The 18,036-nt window shown below is 46.7% G+C and overlaps 1 protein-coding gene across 4 annotated transcripts in view; it reads left to right on the forward strand.

Annotated features, from left to right (window-relative positions):
• ctrip (E3 ubiquitin-protein ligase ctrip) overlaps positions 1-16,228 on the forward strand; it is a 65,712-nt gene extending 49,484 nt beyond the window's left edge. For all 4 annotated transcript variants that reach the window (XM_089544843.1, XM_089544841.1, XM_089544844.1 and 1 more), the window contains exons 25-35: positions 13-212; positions 1,113-1,270; positions 1,799-1,950; positions 2,907-3,049; positions 5,676-5,829; positions 8,072-8,170; positions 8,988-9,096; positions 10,192-10,469; positions 12,648-12,971; positions 13,125-13,323; positions 14,923-16,228. In XM_089544843.1, coding sequence (XP_089400969.1) covers positions 13-212; positions 1,113-1,270; positions 1,799-1,950; positions 2,907-3,049; positions 5,676-5,829; positions 8,072-8,170; positions 8,988-9,096; positions 10,192-10,469; positions 12,648-12,971; positions 13,125-13,323; positions 14,923-15,119 — 2,013 coding nt within the window. In that variant the 3' untranslated portion in view covers positions 15,120-16,228. The remainder of the gene's footprint in view (positions 1-12; positions 213-1,112; positions 1,271-1,798; positions 1,951-2,906; positions 3,050-5,675; positions 5,830-8,071; positions 8,171-8,987; positions 9,097-10,191; positions 10,470-12,647; positions 12,972-13,124; positions 13,324-14,922) is intronic.
• Positions 16,229-18,036: the final 1,808 nt, after the last annotated feature.

The following is an 18,036-nucleotide window of genomic DNA, read 5'->3' on the forward strand; positions in this document are numbered from 1 at the left end:
TTGTTCGTGCAGGCTGCCATGATGATAAACCAGGGTCAAGCACGGCACAAGCTGCAGTTCCTGATTGGGGACCACCCGCTACCGTATGGCATGACAGTGTACCAGGCCATCCGGCAGTACAGCGGCGCCAGCCCTGATGGCCAGGAGACGGACACAGACTCTGAAAATCCAATGGGCTATGCCAACATTTGGGTGCAGACTCACACCATTTGGTGAGTGCCATGTACAGCGCAGCCCATGCAGCTTTTCCTGTAGTGCTCTGGCTGCTGCCTGAAAATAACAAAGGTAAAGAGCTATTCTTGCATGCTTCCTAACCGTTTTTTTCTCTGCTTCATCTCTATAGCAACATCTGATCTGATTACTTGATTACTGGTTACTTCTGAAACTTCTTAATCTGGTTACAAGGTGTTTTAGCTCCCTAACGCTTTTTTTTTAGCAAATGGTACCAAAATGGTCATTTGGTACCCATGCTGCCATTTGTCAGCAAACTAATAAAATGCTATGGACAATCCAAACTCTCCTTATACCAGACGCTGTGTGCCAGAAAACACATGACAAGCTGGACTCATCATGAGCCAGCAATGACTGCTTATGGCAAGTGTGGCTCGTCCAAGTAGGCTAGGGGAATGTCTTTTTGCTCGGCATGTGCGAATATTCAATTTCGAATATTCGGTCAAATAGTAGAGTGTTCATTATTCAATTCGATCCAAATGTTTGGTATTCAAAATCTCGGGAAGTATTTATCTCTAGTTAATATCTTTTCTGGAACTCTTGGTGTGTGTGGTTTCGGTTTAGCATACCTCCTCTTGCCTCCTAACATTGCCGAGTGCAGCAGGCATGCATTGGGCTTATGCTTTGAAGGCAAATCCTAAGTGCTAGTGATATTCGACTGTCCATATCTCTTGATTGACTCAAGTTAAGACGAGGCACCTGATGACCCATAGGTCTATCGTGAACATAAATCACGTTACCAAAATCTTTTGGTTTGAATGGAACTGCAAGATCCTGAGTATGGTTTGGTTATTGTGAATTTGCATCGGTGCCCTGCCTTCTTATTGGGCCCACCATTATAAAACTCCGTGGAGTCATTGTTTGGTTGTTGCTTTTGGCAGGTACCGTCCTGTTCCTGAAGACGATCGCACTGGAGCAGCCTCTACTTCGTCAAGCCGTGCAGGTCAGGCATCGTCAGCCCCAAGCCTTTCTAGTCGCCGAAACAAAAGCTCTTCGGGCTCCAAATCTGCTGCCAAAAAGAAAGATGATCTCTGGAATGGTAAGGCCAATTTTTGCATGGTAGCTCTGTTTTCTCGGAGGCTGGCTGGCATTGTAATGTTCACATGAATGGGCTAGCTTGATATTGTACAGTCATAACCTGCAAAGAACTGACTGGTGTTTGTGCAGGCAGGAGTGCACAAGGCACCATTATGAAGGGCTGTGAAGGAGTATTGAGAGTGCTGAGATTTTAGTCTTGTACATTGAAGACCTCTTCCACTCTTATAAATCGTTTGAGGTATAGCTTGTGGTATGGGTGGTAATTCTTTGTGTCATTGTTTAAGGATGGCTTACGGTATGGGTGGTAATTCTTTCTGTGCCACTGTTATTGGGAGGGTTGCCTCAGCTTCTAGAGGTTTTCTTTTTGTGAAATGACTGAAATGTAGCAGTCAATACCTACCAATCTGAGCACTGTATCACTTCATGATGTGTGCGACCTTTGTACAGTTGCACAGTTGGGATGTTTTTGCAAAAGTAAGCGTTAGTGCAGGTTGAGTTCTCCTCTTTCTGCCCACTTCTGTTTTTGCAGAGGGAGTTGTCCCCGACACAGTCTCTCTGCTGCACCAGCACCTCAGTGCCACGTTGCCAGAGTCGGTCACTATTCAGGACCCGTCTCTGCCTGTGATTGCCTTGCTCAGGGTTGTCTATGCTCTGTCACAGCATTGGGGCCATCTCTATGAGGTATTTGCCATGTCTTTGCCTGCTCTTTGTTGTGCTAGGAATTATGTTCACATATGTGCTCTTCTTTCACATTGCGCTTATCCTGTGTTTGTAAAGGTCACAAGAATAAGAACAAATTTCAAAATTTTTTGATAGCCCATCTGTCTGCAACACTAATATGGTGACAGCTAAGTTGCTGGTGGCCCGCTTTGATCCTGGGTCCTTAATGCATGAAATACTTCGTTATCCACTTGGCTAATACGAACATGATATGATTTGCTATCTATCATTGCTGTATTGCTAGTGTGTTTGTTCAGAAGCGTTCTGCACATTTAAGCTACTTATGCTTTACTCTTTGGTGAGTGCAGCAAAAAGGAGCTCGATGATGGGTGCTAAACCAGCCAGCTGGCAGCATTGCCATGCTTCTGGAGCATATTAGCTTGCCTCTGAGCTTGTTGGACACAGCAGGGTGTTGTTCATTTGGATAATTCAGATGTTAAGGGCACGTGACAAACAGCAATATGAAGTGCATTTGCGATTTGCTTCAGCACTGGTTAAGGCTACAGCACAGTGTTTGTTCAAAGACTTGTTATACAATGATTGACAAATTTTAATTTCTGCTAAGGTTCCCTGAGCAAAACAAGTCAAGCACCGATCTTGATCACCTCAGTAGTGCTGCTTGGTTTGATGTGTCATGTTCACTACACATTCTAGCTGCAGCAGAATAATTTGGATGACTCCTCCTCTGTTTAGCTGGTTTTTGCAGTGCTTCGTGCTTGTTTGCTTTGCATTGTGTATGTCTTACTCCAGCTTGTGTGTGTTGTCACATGCTAGGTTCATAGGGCCGAGCTGTATAGAACACTTCAGCTTAATCTCTCTGTGTTTCTGTTCAGTTTGGTGGTACAGAAAGTGTTTTGTGTTTGGGCCAAAGGCTCAGTTGTCGCACCTGCAGACATGCACTTCCCATTTTGTTGCAGCTTCATTCCTATCAGCCTGCCCTTCCCAGGTCAGAGTTTGTCAATAGCAAACTGACAGCCAAAGCTAATCGGCAGCTGCAGGATCCCCTTGCCATCATGACTGGCAACATCCCATCTTGGCTCACTCAAGTTGCCTACGCATGGTGAGTGGGTGCTGCTACAACCCTCTCTGTGTCATTCGTCTGTTTGCTGGAGCAAAGTAATATTTGATTGAAGTTTCTCACTGCCTGTCAATGCATTCAGAGGAAACTGTTAGGGGTAGAGAGATGTCATGCAAGAAAATAATTCCAATTAACAGCCTTGAGATGCCTACAAAGGGAGCAAACTTTTCTGCTTCAAATGATATCCTTACTGTGCCATTCAGGAAGCAGGAAAACTGCGCAACTTACATTCGGCTCTCAATAACCTGAACTCTGAAGGGAATGAAAATTTGAATTATGCGGTGTTCAGATTAATGAGGTTCCTGTGTAGTATTCACTTCTTCGCTGTGTTGATGCTTTTATGATGTAAAAATGATGTAACACCACTGACGTTTCATGGCGTTGTGAATGGGAAAACAACTTGGGGTCTTCATTTGTGATTTCTTAGCAGTGCAGTCACCTGTTTACGAAGAAAAAAAAAATGCCAGTAGCACTCCCGTAGGATCATCTCTCAGTATAGCATTGCTTCTCGTTTTCAATAATTTCCTTTTATAGTACTAATAAATGCTGGGGAGGGGTGAAACTGCAGGACAAATTTGGCTGAGTTTGTTGCTGCTATCATCTTTCATGCCATATTTTCCCGTTCGAAAGCATGGGAACATGCCATAACCTGAGTGGCCTCGCATTCATTTTTATTATTCTTTAGTGAAGGTAGTTTTGTGTAGCGTTTCGAGTTGGTTGTTTAATGCAGTTGGTTTCATTACATCCATGGTGATATTGTTTTGTGTAGCAGTTTGAGTGTTGTGTAATGCAGTTGGCGGCATATACAGTAATCCCTCGTTATAACGAAATCGCTTTACGCGAAATATCGCTTTATTCGAAATTTCTTCCGGTCCCGACCCAAACGCATGCATTTTAAGCTGCATTACTCGAAGTGCACGAAGAGCTTGACCCGCTTAGAGTGAAGTGGCGAGCGGAGGCATCGCCGCCGTGGCGGCTACCCTTTGCGCATGCAGTGCCAAATTAATACCGCCGACGAATTAGACTCATGCAGGCATAGAACAGGCCACAAAAGTACCAAGATCGATGACCTGCCGAGTAACGGGCACCAAGAGAGTGCCGAGTGTCCCCTGCTCAGTGGGGCCAAATTTCATGATGCAGCGCGCCCGAACCGTTAATCTCGGTCGGAAGCGCACTCCTGGTGTTCCCCGTGACAGAATCCACATGAAACTAAAGTTTTCGTCGCGCTTTGCGATGCCAGAAAACCGCGAAGTCTTGGATGCGGAAAAGTGGCCGGTCATGCTCGATTCGCGCCATTCGACTAGACAAACGGTCTAAATGCGTGGTATGGTGACTGGATTTTGTTGTTACGGCGGGGACACGTGTGCGAAAAGCAAGCGCGATTCACCGCGGCGCGAAGTTGCAAACGGCGCCGCAGCGTCCGATCGCAGCTCACCGCCTGCGTCCAACCTGCTAGATGTCAACGACGTTGCGTTTGCTGCGAGCGGCCCAACGGGAAGTGGGAGCCAATGCGAGCGCGGAGAGCGGCAGCGTCATGATGACGTAGGGCGCGCGCGCCTTTGAGCTGGGCCGGCCTGCCCATGGCCGGTCTCGACGCGCTCGCGTCGTTGCCTGCCAGCCTTGATGCCGGCCGCCGGCGTCTGCAAACGTGATAGTGTTGTTTGTTCAAGTTCATAGCAAGCCCTGGGATAGATTAATGTAAACAATGCATCATTTCTGACGATCGTGTTGCTGGTAGAGGTGATGACTGCGATACTTTGGTGCTGCTCCTGCCTGATGCGGCTCGTCTGCCGTCTGCTAGCTCTGTTGCTGAAGGCGTCGCGGAAATGTAATGTATCTTTTATTATGGGAGTAGTTGACAGGTGCCGAGTGTAGCGCCTTTGAGTGCTATCCAGTTCCGAAGCGCTAACAGCTGCGGCATCGATGCGAAACCGGCTAGGCTTAGCGCCAACCAGGGCAGTCAGGGAGCAGCGCGCAGTTTGTCACCGGGCGTTCCTGCAGGCAGCATCATTGCCGAAAGCTCCACTCTTGCACAGGCATGCTGTCGTTGATCAAATCAGTAAGCCGAGCCTGTCGGCCTGTCGATCAGCCTGGATCCCGTCTGGATCACAAAAATGAGCTAAAGCTTGTTCTTGATATAGATAATAAACTCTGGTATAAGAAATTTGAAGACTGTATCGTCTTTGAGGATCGCTGACCAATACTGAGTTGCTGGTAGAAGTAACAAATGTGCTACGTGCAAATTTTGTTGCGAAAGCTACATTGGCCACGAACTTGCGATTGCGCTGTGGCAGTGCTCCGAGGAGGCACAGAGACCGACCTTGAGCCGTCGCCTAGCAACCGCCACAGCTGGCGGACGCCGCGCGGCAACATCCGCCAGCTTCCTCACAGTTGTGGCGCAATTACATCTCGGCTGTTTTAGCTTTTTTTCCAAGTGGTCGCTTATATCGGATTATCGCTTGTAACGAATTTTTTCGCCGTCCCGCTGACTTCGTTATAACGAGGGATTACTGTACATTCATACTCTTTCCATAAACTTTTTGACCGGTCACTGTTGCCTGTCTGTGTGATCTGACATGACTTTACTTGCACTGTGCCCTTGTTGCAGCCCCTTTCTGTTTCCTTTTGAGACTCGGCATCTCCTCTTCTACACCACTTCGTTTGATCGGGACCGTGCCCTGCAGAGGTTATTGGACATGACACCCGACCTCTCTGGTTCTGACAACAGCGAGAGAGTCACCCCACGGTTAGACCGTCGCAAGGTGGGTTTTGAACGAGTCCGGGTGTTTCGGCCTTGCCGATTGCAGCAAGTAAATAGTTAAGCACCATTAGAATATAAGTGATATTTCTTACAGTACACTGTAAGTGTGCAGCCAATGTCATTTCTTCTTATATACAAATGGGCCAGCAGGCCTTTCTTAATTTATAGGGCTGTTTGATTACAGAAGTTGTCGAATGCAAATCGAGTATGAATGCTGTAGACTCCCCCCCCCCCCCCCCCCCATTAAGACGAACTCGGTTAAGACAGATTTCTTGGATAAATTGAACAATGTGAGAACAGTTTAGTTTTCCGTACGACTGAGTGTAAAAAATATCCGCTTAAGACAAACTGTTTAACGTGTTCTTCGGTTAAGACAAACTATTTCAGCGACCATAACCACGGCGACCCCGCGCAACGGTGCTCACGTGGCATCTGCACTGTACTGCTAAGGAAAAATATATATATATAAAATGCTTCTGTTAAAATAAGATGTTCTTCTGATAAGATGAACAAATCTTCTGGTCCATTCAAGTTCGTATAAAAGAGTCTGTGGTATGAATAAAAGAGCCTTTGTATATCAAATATCTGTTCAGCACCAAAAAAAAAAATTCAGAAAAGAAAGGCAAATAATGTTTTCTCCCCCCCCTCCCCCCACACCTTTTTTTTTTTTTTTCAAAATGGTGTCTGTTCTTTGCAGCCAAAGGAAACAAAACTAGACTGTCATACAAAATAAAAAAAATTTTCCGATGACTACACTTTTCGGTAATGCGATTTTTGCGCAGCTACTGTGGTATTTGAACTTGTAGGAGACTGTTGCCGCAGCACGCAGTGTCGAATGGAGATGGTTCTGGCTTTCGGCCTGGGCAGAGTGCACACCGATCTGCCCTCTGCTGAGCCTCCCTTAGGGCAACCGAGCAGGTGCTCACTACTGTGGTGCCATCTCTTCGGAGGTCGCCGTCTTGAAGCCTTTCTTCACGCTACCGCCCTGCCCTCCTCCTCCGCATTTGTCCTCGCGCTCTCTTCACTATCGCAGTCTTTCATCCTCCGCAGCGCTTCACGCTCGGTCACGCCAACAACAGCTAGATAAGCCACTCAGACCAGGGATAGACGTTTAAGAGGAACAACATGAATGGACACATAACTGGCAGCTAAAAATAGCATCACCTACCCGTAGAAATGTTGACCGATTTTTCGGATTTGGTGGGACCTGAAAAATGGTCCGAATAATTGAACAGTCAAAAAATTTGTGAACTTCCCTTCACCTTGGTGTGAAAAATCGGTTTCAAAAAAGCGCGAAATTCGCCGTATCCAGTGTTCAGTTTGCAAGCGGTAACATTAGATTGCATTCAAGGAATGTGCCGCAATGCACAGCGTGCCACACGAAGGAAGAAGAGTTTCCTGGTGCAGTGAAAGTTGCGAAGACCGAAAGAAAGAACCCACTGGAAGAAGCAAGATGAAGCGCGCACCTCTGACTGCACCCCAACCCGCGTGTCCACCCCACCTGCCCTGTACCATCATCGTCACGTTGTCTGTGCCGTGATGGGCTCTGCTGCTATCCAGTTTCCAAAGGTATCGCGCGCTGCGATGGCAACAAAAGCTTGCCATCAACTTAAGTGGCAGTGAGGAACAAATAGCCTCTGCTAGTCCGTCCAATCTAAGCCCAAGGTGGCGCCTTGCATGGCAGCAAAAGGCCGATTGTTATGCAACAGTGATGCCCGCTTGAATCTTTGTTAGGTCTAAAAATGAGCCTTCGGTTGACAAAACCACCTCCACAGAATTGCTGGTGTCTATTTTAGTCCTAAAAGTCTGAACTTTTGGACTCCATACAGTTCGAAATCGTGTTGTATGTACATGTCCGTGTGAAGTGCCTGATGGTTCCTCAGTAAAGTCAGAATTAATGTACAAGTTTGAAAAATGTGAAACTGTAACACGCAATAACAAGCTATAGCATATAGCCTTTGTACTGTTTTCTGGACACAGATAATATGCCCAGATATTGTGGTTTTGCCATGATAGCATTTATGAAAGTCTGCATAGTAGTAGATTGCTGGCAAACATTAGGAAACTCTTGAATATTCATCTGTTTGCCAAATTGAATATGGATGGAATAACAAACATATTTGACTCATGCTCGAAATTTCAAGTATTCGCACATTTCTATTTTATCCTCATGGCAATGGCAAACAAGTTACTTTGCTGCCCTTAGTGATTGTGCACTGACTCTTATTTGTTTTTCTGTGCAGAGGACGGTTGCACGGGATGACCTGCTCAAGCAGGCAGAAGTGGTCATGCAAGACCTTGGTAGTTCAAGGGCATTGCTTGAAATTCAATATGAAAATGAGGTAAGCAGTGCTTGCGACAGCTTTTATTTCTTTCAGTGACTCCTTACTGGGGAGGATGCAACTTTAAAATGCCTTGTTTTTTATGCTGTCCCGAAGTAAAACACGTCAATCTGGGAATGAGTGGCATTTATTCTACATTCAGTTCACTCGCAGAGCGTATAGACTCCAAGCTGGTGCTGTGCTCTGGTGCACGCTCATCCTACAAGTCAATGCGTTGCAGTTTTCCACACTTAACAGAGCAGCTCTTCTTCCTGTACGGGAAACTCGCACAGCTTGCCTTGGAAAGCGCGCTTTTTGCAGCTTGTGTTTCTCAGTGCATCCTTTTGGTTGCACTATCGTCGGACGCACTTCTCGGCCACGTCGAATTTCCTGCCCGCCGCACGCTTGCTGTGTTCGAGAGCTAACTCCCAGCTGTGCAGCTATTAAGATGCTTGCCTATTGTGCTAAAACTGCAACGCTCGGTGGCAGCATGCGAAAGCCAGTAAGTATGCAGGAAACCAGGACGGAGAAATAAAGAGCTTTAAATGACGGCTGAAAAATGCCAAGGGTAAGAACTTGATGAATTGAATGGAACAAAAGCACTTTAGACTTATTGGCTGCAATCCCAATGTATGAATTTGAGGTTTTACTATATCTTAGTTAAGGTAGCCCATTTTGATCATTAGAGCTGCACTGTGCACTGTGTTGCTGCATGCAGAGCACGTTCTCATGTTTTGAGGCCGTCCTTTTTTTTTTTCGTGTGCTAGCATTGTGTGTGCATTCAAACCTTCATGAATGCCTGATAGTATCTTTCTTTTTATGCACCAATGCTTCACAGGTTGGCAGTGGTCTCGGTCCCACATTGGAGTTTTATGCGCTAGTCTCCAGGGAACTGCAGCGGTCAGACCTGGATATGTGGAGAGGAGAGACCGTGTCTGTTCTCAAGGGTATGTGCTGCGCGTTCCTTTTTTTTTTTCGTCATGTCAAGTGTTGTAATTTTTTAGCAGTGCTTCGACATGCACAGTTTTCAGCACAGTTATACAGGACTAGCGCCCACTGATGTTAGTCATTACTGTCGTGCTGAGAAAGTGCCTAGGATTTCCACCAAGACAGACCCAGTTCAAGTTTCGTGATTGTGATCCTGGCTTGGCAGTACTTTAGTGTTTGTGTAAGGTCTGTTACTCTGGGCATGTACCATATGAACTTCTGTATTGAGGTTTTTATATTTGTGTGCTCAACAAGGGGTTTTAACCACACGCTGTTTAATGCATCAGTATAGTGCAGTCTTAGTGATTAAGGCAACAAGAGGATCAAAAATTAAACAATGCACTGTTGGAACTGGATGCAGCTGTTCTGAAAGATGTTGAAGCAAACTTTGTAGCTGTGTAGGAACTATGTAGGAACTTGATGCATTCAGTAGCAAAAGGGCTCTGATAACAGTGATATAAGCAGCAGCACTGATTAGTAAAAAATGAAACAAAAAATAAAAAGGTGCAGTGCAAGCTATTTTATGATTTTTCATTATTGCATTATCATCGTCATTAGGTTCAGGCAGTTTGTTATCACATGCTAATGTAATAAAAACTACGTTCTATTATGCTGTCATTGGCAAGATAGTCGGTCAGTGTATTTCAGTTATTCCTTGTATTTTCTCCGCTGCCCAATTTGCGATTGAAAAAGCTGTCAATGGCCAGAACACATGGGTCGGAGGAGCAGTTCAGAGCTTATTTCTTGCAGATCATACCTCTGCTACCAAAATGCCTATTACTTCCATGTCAGACAATTGGGGTGGCACCCATCTTTAATGAGCTACAGAATTAACGCAAAAATTATTAACCGAAATGTAAACAGGTACATATTCTTTTTTTATGGGGGCTTTGCTGGTTGTCACCATATTTGGGCCACTGGCTTTGCTTTTTGCTGTTAAGGAATGGCGCTTAGTGGATGGACTGCACCTCGTATCTTTGTGTTCCCTGGGATTTTGGTGTCTCGCCTTTGCTGCTTCAGCTTCCTCCCTTGAGTGTGTCACTTCCGCAATGCAGGCGGTGAGGAGCCAGTGCGATATGTGCATAGCCCGTGTGGGCTGTTCCCGCTGCCGCTTGGGAGGAATGCCAAGGTGGGCCACGTGAGCAAGGTCCGCTCCCGCTTCAAGCTGTTGGGCAAATTTGTGGCCAAGGCTCTCATGGACTCACGGATGCTGGACTTGCCCCTCTCGCTGGCCATGTACAAGTGGATGCTTGGCCAGGAAGGCTCACTCTCCCTGGCTGACATGGACTCGATTGATCCAGGCCTGGCACAGTCTCTGAGACAGCTGCACCAGGTGAGTGGTCTCCCGCTTGCTTGTAACCCATCACTTGTGCATGTGTATTCACAGTGTGTTGTGTGCGACAGGCAGCAGGGAAGCTGGAGAAGTGCCATACTTACTAGTACATAACGCAACCACGAATATACAGTCGAGACGCTCAAAAGAAACACCTACGAATTCGATAGAACTTGTAATTTGATATAACAGTTGCAGTAAATTTTACAACATACAAACACGCCGAGATGGAAAAAACTTTATTTCTATGGTAGTACCAGGTGAAAGACCTAGCCACGAAAGAGGAAATATTGAATGTGTTCTAGAATGGCATTTCAGGCCGCAGCGTGATAGACAAATACGAAGTAAAAAGAACAGCCTTGACCACGTATGTCAAAATTGAAAAAAAATATCTTGGAAGCATTTGACAGCGAAACCCTTCTGCGCCAAAAGAAAATGACTCTGGACGACGGCCCACCTGGAACTCGGAGAAGCCATTCTACGATGGATCGCAAACACACGTGAGGCCTATCTCCTTGTGAGTGGGCCACTATTTTGTGTTCAGGCTGAAGCGTTGACAGTAGAAATGAACATTGAGGATTTTAAAGCTTCCAAAGGTTGGCTCGCTCATTACAGCAGCCAGCACTGTGACTTTTAGGAATGAGTGTGACAAATAGCCTCCGTGAGCTAAGAAGTGATCGAGGAGTGGCAGACCATCGGGCTTCATGATCACCTGGCTGTGTATGATGCTAAGAATGTGTTCAACACTGACAAAACAGCTCTGTTTTTTAAAGCACTCTCGGACAAAACAATCACATTCAGAGGTTATCATAGCACAGCAGGAAAACGCAGCAAGGACAGAGTTACCATGGTACTTGCTGCTAACATGACTGGAACAGAGCTTTTGCCATTCTTAGTGATTGGGAAGGCGCAGAAGCCGAGGTGCTTCCGGAACGCAAGGCGCCTTCCTGTTGATTAGAAAGCTAATCAGAAGGCTTGGATGACATCGAACATTTTTTAGTCCTGGCTGCATCAACTTGACCGGCGTGCGTTGTGGAGTCTAGAAACACAACATGCTCACGGTTGTGGACAACTGCAGTGCTCACTGCAAGGTGCCGATCCTTGAGTGGATCAAGCTGGTGTTTCCCCCTCCGAATGCAACCGCAGCCCTACAGTCCATGGATCAGGGCATAATTCAATACATCAAATGTAAATACAGAAAGCACACTCTGCAACACATGCTTTTGTGCATGGAAGCTGGGAAAAAGCACGACCTTATGCTTCTCAGCGATTTGAACATTCTGGCACATGAATGGGCCAGCACGTCTGCAGCAATCGTAGCAAACTGCTTCCGGAACAGTGGTTCTGTGCCACTGGCCACCAGACTGCTGTGCAGAGGAAATGCCATCTGAAACAGGTGGTGCAACTGCATTGACAGCAGAAAGCTGTTTCGACTATGTCTTACCTTCTTCCGTGCGGCTTGCCGATTACATGACCATCTATGATGGAGTTGCAGTAGCCGGGCAACTGACTGAGGGGACAAAATAATTCAGATCACAGGTACCTGCAACAATGGTACATCGGAAGATGGCTATTATGAACAGCTACCCCAGCTGCTGAAGTGCACTGTAAAAGAAGCCGAAGAAGCCCTGTTCATGCTGGAGGACTCCTGTGAAGGGATTCCTAATGGTGCACATGCCACAGAACGTCTGGCAACGATTAGCACTATTTTTGCCCCTCAAATTCGCCCAAAAAAAACAGATGATTACAAACTTCTTTCGCAAATGAAGGTATGTCATGCTGGGGCATATTTTGTTCTGTTTTTGTTCATTTCATATTTTGACATTAGGATAAGTCGACAATTTTTCGCAGTCCCATCAGTGTTGAATTATAGTGCGCTTTTACTGTATGTTCTGCCCATGCGTATTCCCTCTTGATTTCGACTAGGATGTCATCAACTCGCGTTTGTTCCCTGACCCACTCTGCTCTCTTCCAGTCTCTAACCTATCATTTATCTCTCCATAACCCTAGATGTGATGTGTTGATTTGACTGCAGCTGATAGTGAGACTGTCATTGCTTATAAGCCCAAGGGCAAGGCTAATGTAGCTCTCATTCACAGTGGCCGTGAGGATGTTTCCCGTGCCCTTGGCAGAAAGAGTGGAGCCGTCCCTTGAAGGCTGTCCCTGGTGCACGTGCAGGTTGTGCAGGAGAAGCGCAGACTAGAACGAGACCGCAGCCTAAGCCCGGCCTGTGTGCGCCGGCGGGTGGAGGCCCTGCAGCTGGATGGCTGCCAGGTGGAGCTTCTGGGGCTGGACTTCACGCTGCCTGGCGGCGGAGGCCAGCTGGAGCTCCGACGAGGTGGCGCCCAGATGGGCGTCACCGTACACAACCTGGCCCAGTACCTGGCCCTCACGGTCCACTGGGCTGCCCTTGAGGGCGTGCGCCGCCAGATGGAGGCCTTCCGCGAAGGCTTCGAGGCTGTCTTCCCCTTGGCACAGCTCACCCTCTTCTATGCCGACGAGGTCAGTACTGTGCCACTTTGTAAGGAGAAGAGAGAAATGAGCCTTGGCGACTTGTTTCATGCGTGGCCATGTGTGTCTGATGGAAGATGGCAATGCAGTTTGTAGTTTTTACTCACTTTGATCATCTGAAGCTCAATCCATGTTCCGTTACAGCTGGAGCAGCTCTTCTGTGGCAGCGGTCCCAGCCTGTGGGATGTGAAGAGCCTGATGGACTGCTGCCGGCCCGACCATGGCTACAGTCATGACAGCCGTGCCATCAAGTTTCTCTTTGAGATCCTCAGCAGCTACAGAGCTGAAGAGCAGAGAGCTTTCCTTCAGTTTGTCACGGGATCTCCCAGGCTGCCTGTTGGAGGTGAGATGCTTTATTTGCAGCTTTGTGTCAGTGCCAGCCGAGGTTTCTTGACCACAGATGTTGCTGAAAGGCCAAATTTCTATGCCAAGTTGACGTGCAGCCTCAAAATTGAGCTCTGTGACATGGACGGCCAGGTGTGAACAGTACAGTGTGCCCATCAATGTAATGCTCTCCAACTTGGCTGTCGGAAATTGAGCTTTTCCGTGACACCCACCTTCTCTAGGCTTTTGCCCACTGGTGTGAACAAAAGTGTGCTTTATGTTTTGATCAAATTGCATATGATTTGGGTGTTTCCTCTGTTAACTTGCAGTATCCAAACAAACATGTTGTTTCATTTCTGTTGCTCTGCATAACTCAAAGGTTTTTGTTCTCCTAGTGGGCAAATTCCTTTTCTTTTCTACAATGAGGATTGATTTTAGTTTGCCATAAGAATGCAGTCTGTCTACATTGGTGGGCACATTTCATCTGGTTGCTAGTAGTGCACATCATCTGCATTTCACTTGACTATTGTTTGCTTACTGTTGTTCTACATGAAATGAAAGTTTAATCTCGAGGCATGATTAAGTTGCTATGTAATCAAGAATGTCAAGAATGCCTTGAGGATTCGTCACGACCTGGGATTCAACGCACTAATTAGCACTTAGGAATTTTTTTATATTTAGTATTTGATTCAGTGTCGAACTTTGGTTCCTTTACTTAGTTTGGTACACAGCTCGAGAGCTAGTGTGTGGCATTTGTGCACTGCTATTTAAGGGGGGTCACTGGTCTTGAAAAGAAAATTTTATTAGTTTAGTCACAGTTATGAAATTTTCAGGGAACATGTATTTTTGTGCGCTGATTCCAGATATGTCACTTAATTTCGTGTAAAACAATTCTTTGAGCACTTATGCACTTTTTATGCAAGTATTTTGCGGAGAGTTTTGAAGAAAATTTGCTGCAGGAAACTCGCTGAAGTGTATGCCTTTGGGTTCTCTTGACACCAAGGAATACAATAACGGTAAAATTATCATCCTGGCTCTCATAGAAATTGAGTAATAGGGTACTGAAGCCGCAACTTCAGACACAGGAATACACATTTTACTTCTCATTTCTGAAGCGACAACTTCAAAACTTTATAACTTAAGTTCTATGATAGGCAGGAAGACAATTTCACCCTTATTGTATTCCTTGGTGTCAAGAGAACCCAATGGCATACATTTCAGCGAGTTTCCTGCAGCAAATTTTCTTCAAAACTCTCCGCAAAATGCTAGCATTAAAAGTGCATAAGTGCTCAAGGAATTGTTTTACATGAAATTAAATGACATATTTAGAATCAGCACACAAAAATACATATGCCCTGAAGATTTCGTAACTGTGACTTCATTAATAAATTTTTTTTCAAGACCAGTGTCCCCCCTTAAGACTGCTAAGCAGTCCAGAATGCGGTGTATATACCCATGTCCTCTTCGGAGAGAGTGGGAATTCTTATGTCATTTCTTGTACCATGCATGTTTATACCTGCCCTCAGTGTGAGATGGACTGGCATAATTATTTTTGTAACCCACTTGGATTTGTCTATCAAGTGACACGGACTGACTGCATGGCTGTGCTCTGTTGCAGGTTTCAAGAGCCTGAGCCCACCGCTGACCATTGTGCGCAAGACCTTTGAGCCCAACGAGAATCCAGACGACTACCTGCCCTCCGTAATGACCTGTGTCAACTACCTGAAGCTGCCAGACTACTCGGACGTCAGAGTGATGCGTGAGCGACTGCGTGTGGCTGCCAGTGAGGGCCAGCATTCGTTCCACCTCTCCTGAGGGGGGCGGGCGGCCACTGCATTGTGCTTGCTGCCCATCTGGGACACGACGGGACAAGGGGGGCAGCCACCGCCAGCCCATTTCTTCTCCAGCCACTGGACGCTCTCCCCCCCCACCCACACCACCGCTTTGTATTTTTATTTGCGGCCTGTGCATTCTTCATTACAGTGTTTATGTGCGCCTTTGGTGTATGCACTGTTTCACTCATTTCGTGCCCAGCAGCCTTCCAGTGGAAGAGCCAGTCAGTGGTGGAAGGTGCCTGCTGGGTCATTGTGGGGATGGGGGCAAAGCTTGAAGCAATGTGGCAGTTTTTAAAGCTGCACCCAGTTGGCTGCACTTGCACAACGCCTGGATTCTGCTACATATCTTGCTACTATTTGTCTCGTTTTTCCTTAGGTTGTTAGATTGTTGTTGTTCATACTTAGCATTTCAGTGGCCATTTGCCTTTTTCAGGCTGACGTTATGAAAAAAAGAAAAAAAAACTTAGGACTTCGTTTTCTTCTTGTTTTTATTTTCGCTGTCAAAGGCTTGCAGGGATTGCAGGTATCACTGCAAGGCTGTTTGCAGTGACATCTGCCTGCTTCTTCCTTTTCAGTCTTGCATCAGTGTGTGTGATTCATTTCCTCATTGCCTTGTTCTCGCCTTTGTGCTCACTCTGAGGAACGCATGTGGCAAGTTTCTGCTTCCCTTCTTGCACATCATCAAGCCTTGGTGTTAGTGCCTTGGTTGTTTCACCCCCCCCCCCCACCCCCCCACCAACACCACCACCCAACTTGGTGGCCATGAAACAAGCAGTGTATGTGGCTGGCGTGTGTGCTCCAGATCAGTGAAGGTGACAGCGGGTGAAGATGAGAGGCGGTGCGTCTCGACAGCCAGAAATAAGCAGACTGCAATGGACAGTGGCTTGTGCCTGTGCGTGTGTGCGTGTTACACCTACTGCTACGTGCTTTTTTTTTTGATGACTGAGAAAAGTGTCTTGGTGTTTCATTTGAAAGGAGAGCCTTTTTTTTTTTTTGTTTCCTTGCTTTTAATGCGTTCTAAGTTAACTGAGCACACAAGGGAAGCCTGTAAATGAGTTGGAACAACAATAAAAAGACACCTAAACTTCAGTGCCCCTGACCCTTTTGCAGTTGGCTACATAGTTGGCCAAAAGTTCGAAAAAGAGGCCTCTTATACAATGTAGTGTCCCGACTTGCAGTGACGAGTACTTTGCTTCGTGTGGTATAGTAGTTGGCCTGAGCTTGACAAAGAGGCCTATTATACTGTGCAGTGTCCCAACTGGGAGTAATAAGTTTATTAGGCGTGGCTCAAGGTGGTGGCTTTAGATATACGCTATCCATATTGGCTGAAACAGCAAAAACACTACAATGCAGAGCATACAAGTCTCCTGACCGCTTTAAATCTTGATTATTCATTCCTGGTAAATCCACCAGATGTCATCACACTGATGGATAATCCACATGAGTTCACCTGAATTCTAGGAACAGACTATGTACCATACTTGCTGAAATGCAATGTGTTTTTTAACTGTAAATTGAGAAGCCACCGCTAGTTATAATCAAATAAGCACAGGCAAAATCACATTATGCTGTATTTATTTGCACATTGGTTGATGGGTCGTGCAGGTCTGTCCCCACTTTGGGAAACAAAAAAAAAAGTGGTACAGTCGAACCCGGATATATCGAATTCGAAGGGGATCGGAAAATAGTTCGATATAGCGAAAATTCGATATACAGATATAGGCTAAAACTGCACTCCCGATCATAACAAATTGTGGCTTACCGTTTGGAACAGCCGCGAATCACATAGTATGGGCGCGCAATGTGAAAGCGCTTTATTTCGCGGAAAAAAAAAATCACTAATTTTGGGCTGCTTTTTCCCCTGGGAAACGAAGTTCAAAACACTGGCCTCGATCTTCTCGAGACTGTCCAGGTGCGAGAGCACAGTGCCTTCCATTTCGCCGCAACAGCGCCGAATCAGGCTAACGCTGACGCCAGTTCAGTGGCTGCGCACGGACGCGTTTCTTCGACAACACAGTTGCCCTCGTCGTCGCTGGAGTCGGCGTCTTGAACGCCAGCTACCGCTTGAACTTCGCTGTCAGCGTTAAAGTCCTCAACAGTCACTTCGGACGGAACGGCGCCGAGAAAATTGGACAAGTCGCGAAACGCGTCGTCCAAGCACTCATCGTCATCTAAATCTTCCGGACATTCATCTCCGGCCACTTCAAGGCCTGCCTTGCCAAAACAGTTGGCTACTGGGGCCTGCTACACGTCGCGCGTTGAAACACAGGCACACACAAAAAAAACACGCGAGGCGCAGATGGAGCGATAAGAGCGAAGCCTATGCGAGCGGCAGTCAACCCGGCTGCGAAGGAACGACAGAGGGAAAAGAAAGAGCAGGGAGAAAGATCGGCGCTCTGGGCTTCGTTTTTTTTTTTCTGAGCTCTCTTTTTTCCCCAGACCCACGATGTGCCCACGAGCGACCGTTTTTTCTCTCTCTCTTTCCCCAAGAAGCGTAGTCGCCGCGCGTCTCCATGCGGCGCTCTCTCTTCGCTGATCTCCAATGACCTTGACGGAGCACACGCCGGCGGTACAGGTGGAGAGGAGGAGCGGGAAAGCTCGCGCCGGTGGGGCGCAAAAACGGGGAACAAAAAAAAAAGGGGGGGGGGGGGGGGGGGCCTGCCCCTACTGACTGCGGAAATGTTCTCCGCTGAGGCGGCTGAGGACCGGACAGGAATGTCTTTGGGGAAAGCGCACCTTCCAGGGGCGCGGCGCGGCGTTCGATATATCCAATGTCCGGCGAAAATGGAATTCGATATACAACGCAACTGTCCTATACTTTTGCATAGTATTTTCAAGGGGGTAATCTGTGTGTTCGATATAGCCAATAATTCGAAATATGCGGGTTCGATATATCC

Source organism: Amblyomma mixtum, chromosome 5 (genome assembly GCF_055824585.1).
Source record: "Amblyomma mixtum isolate Tamu chromosome 5, ASM5582458v1, whole genome shotgun sequence".
In the NCBI taxonomy this organism is placed as follows: Eukaryota; Metazoa; Arthropoda; class Arachnida; order Ixodida; family Ixodidae; genus Amblyomma; species Amblyomma mixtum.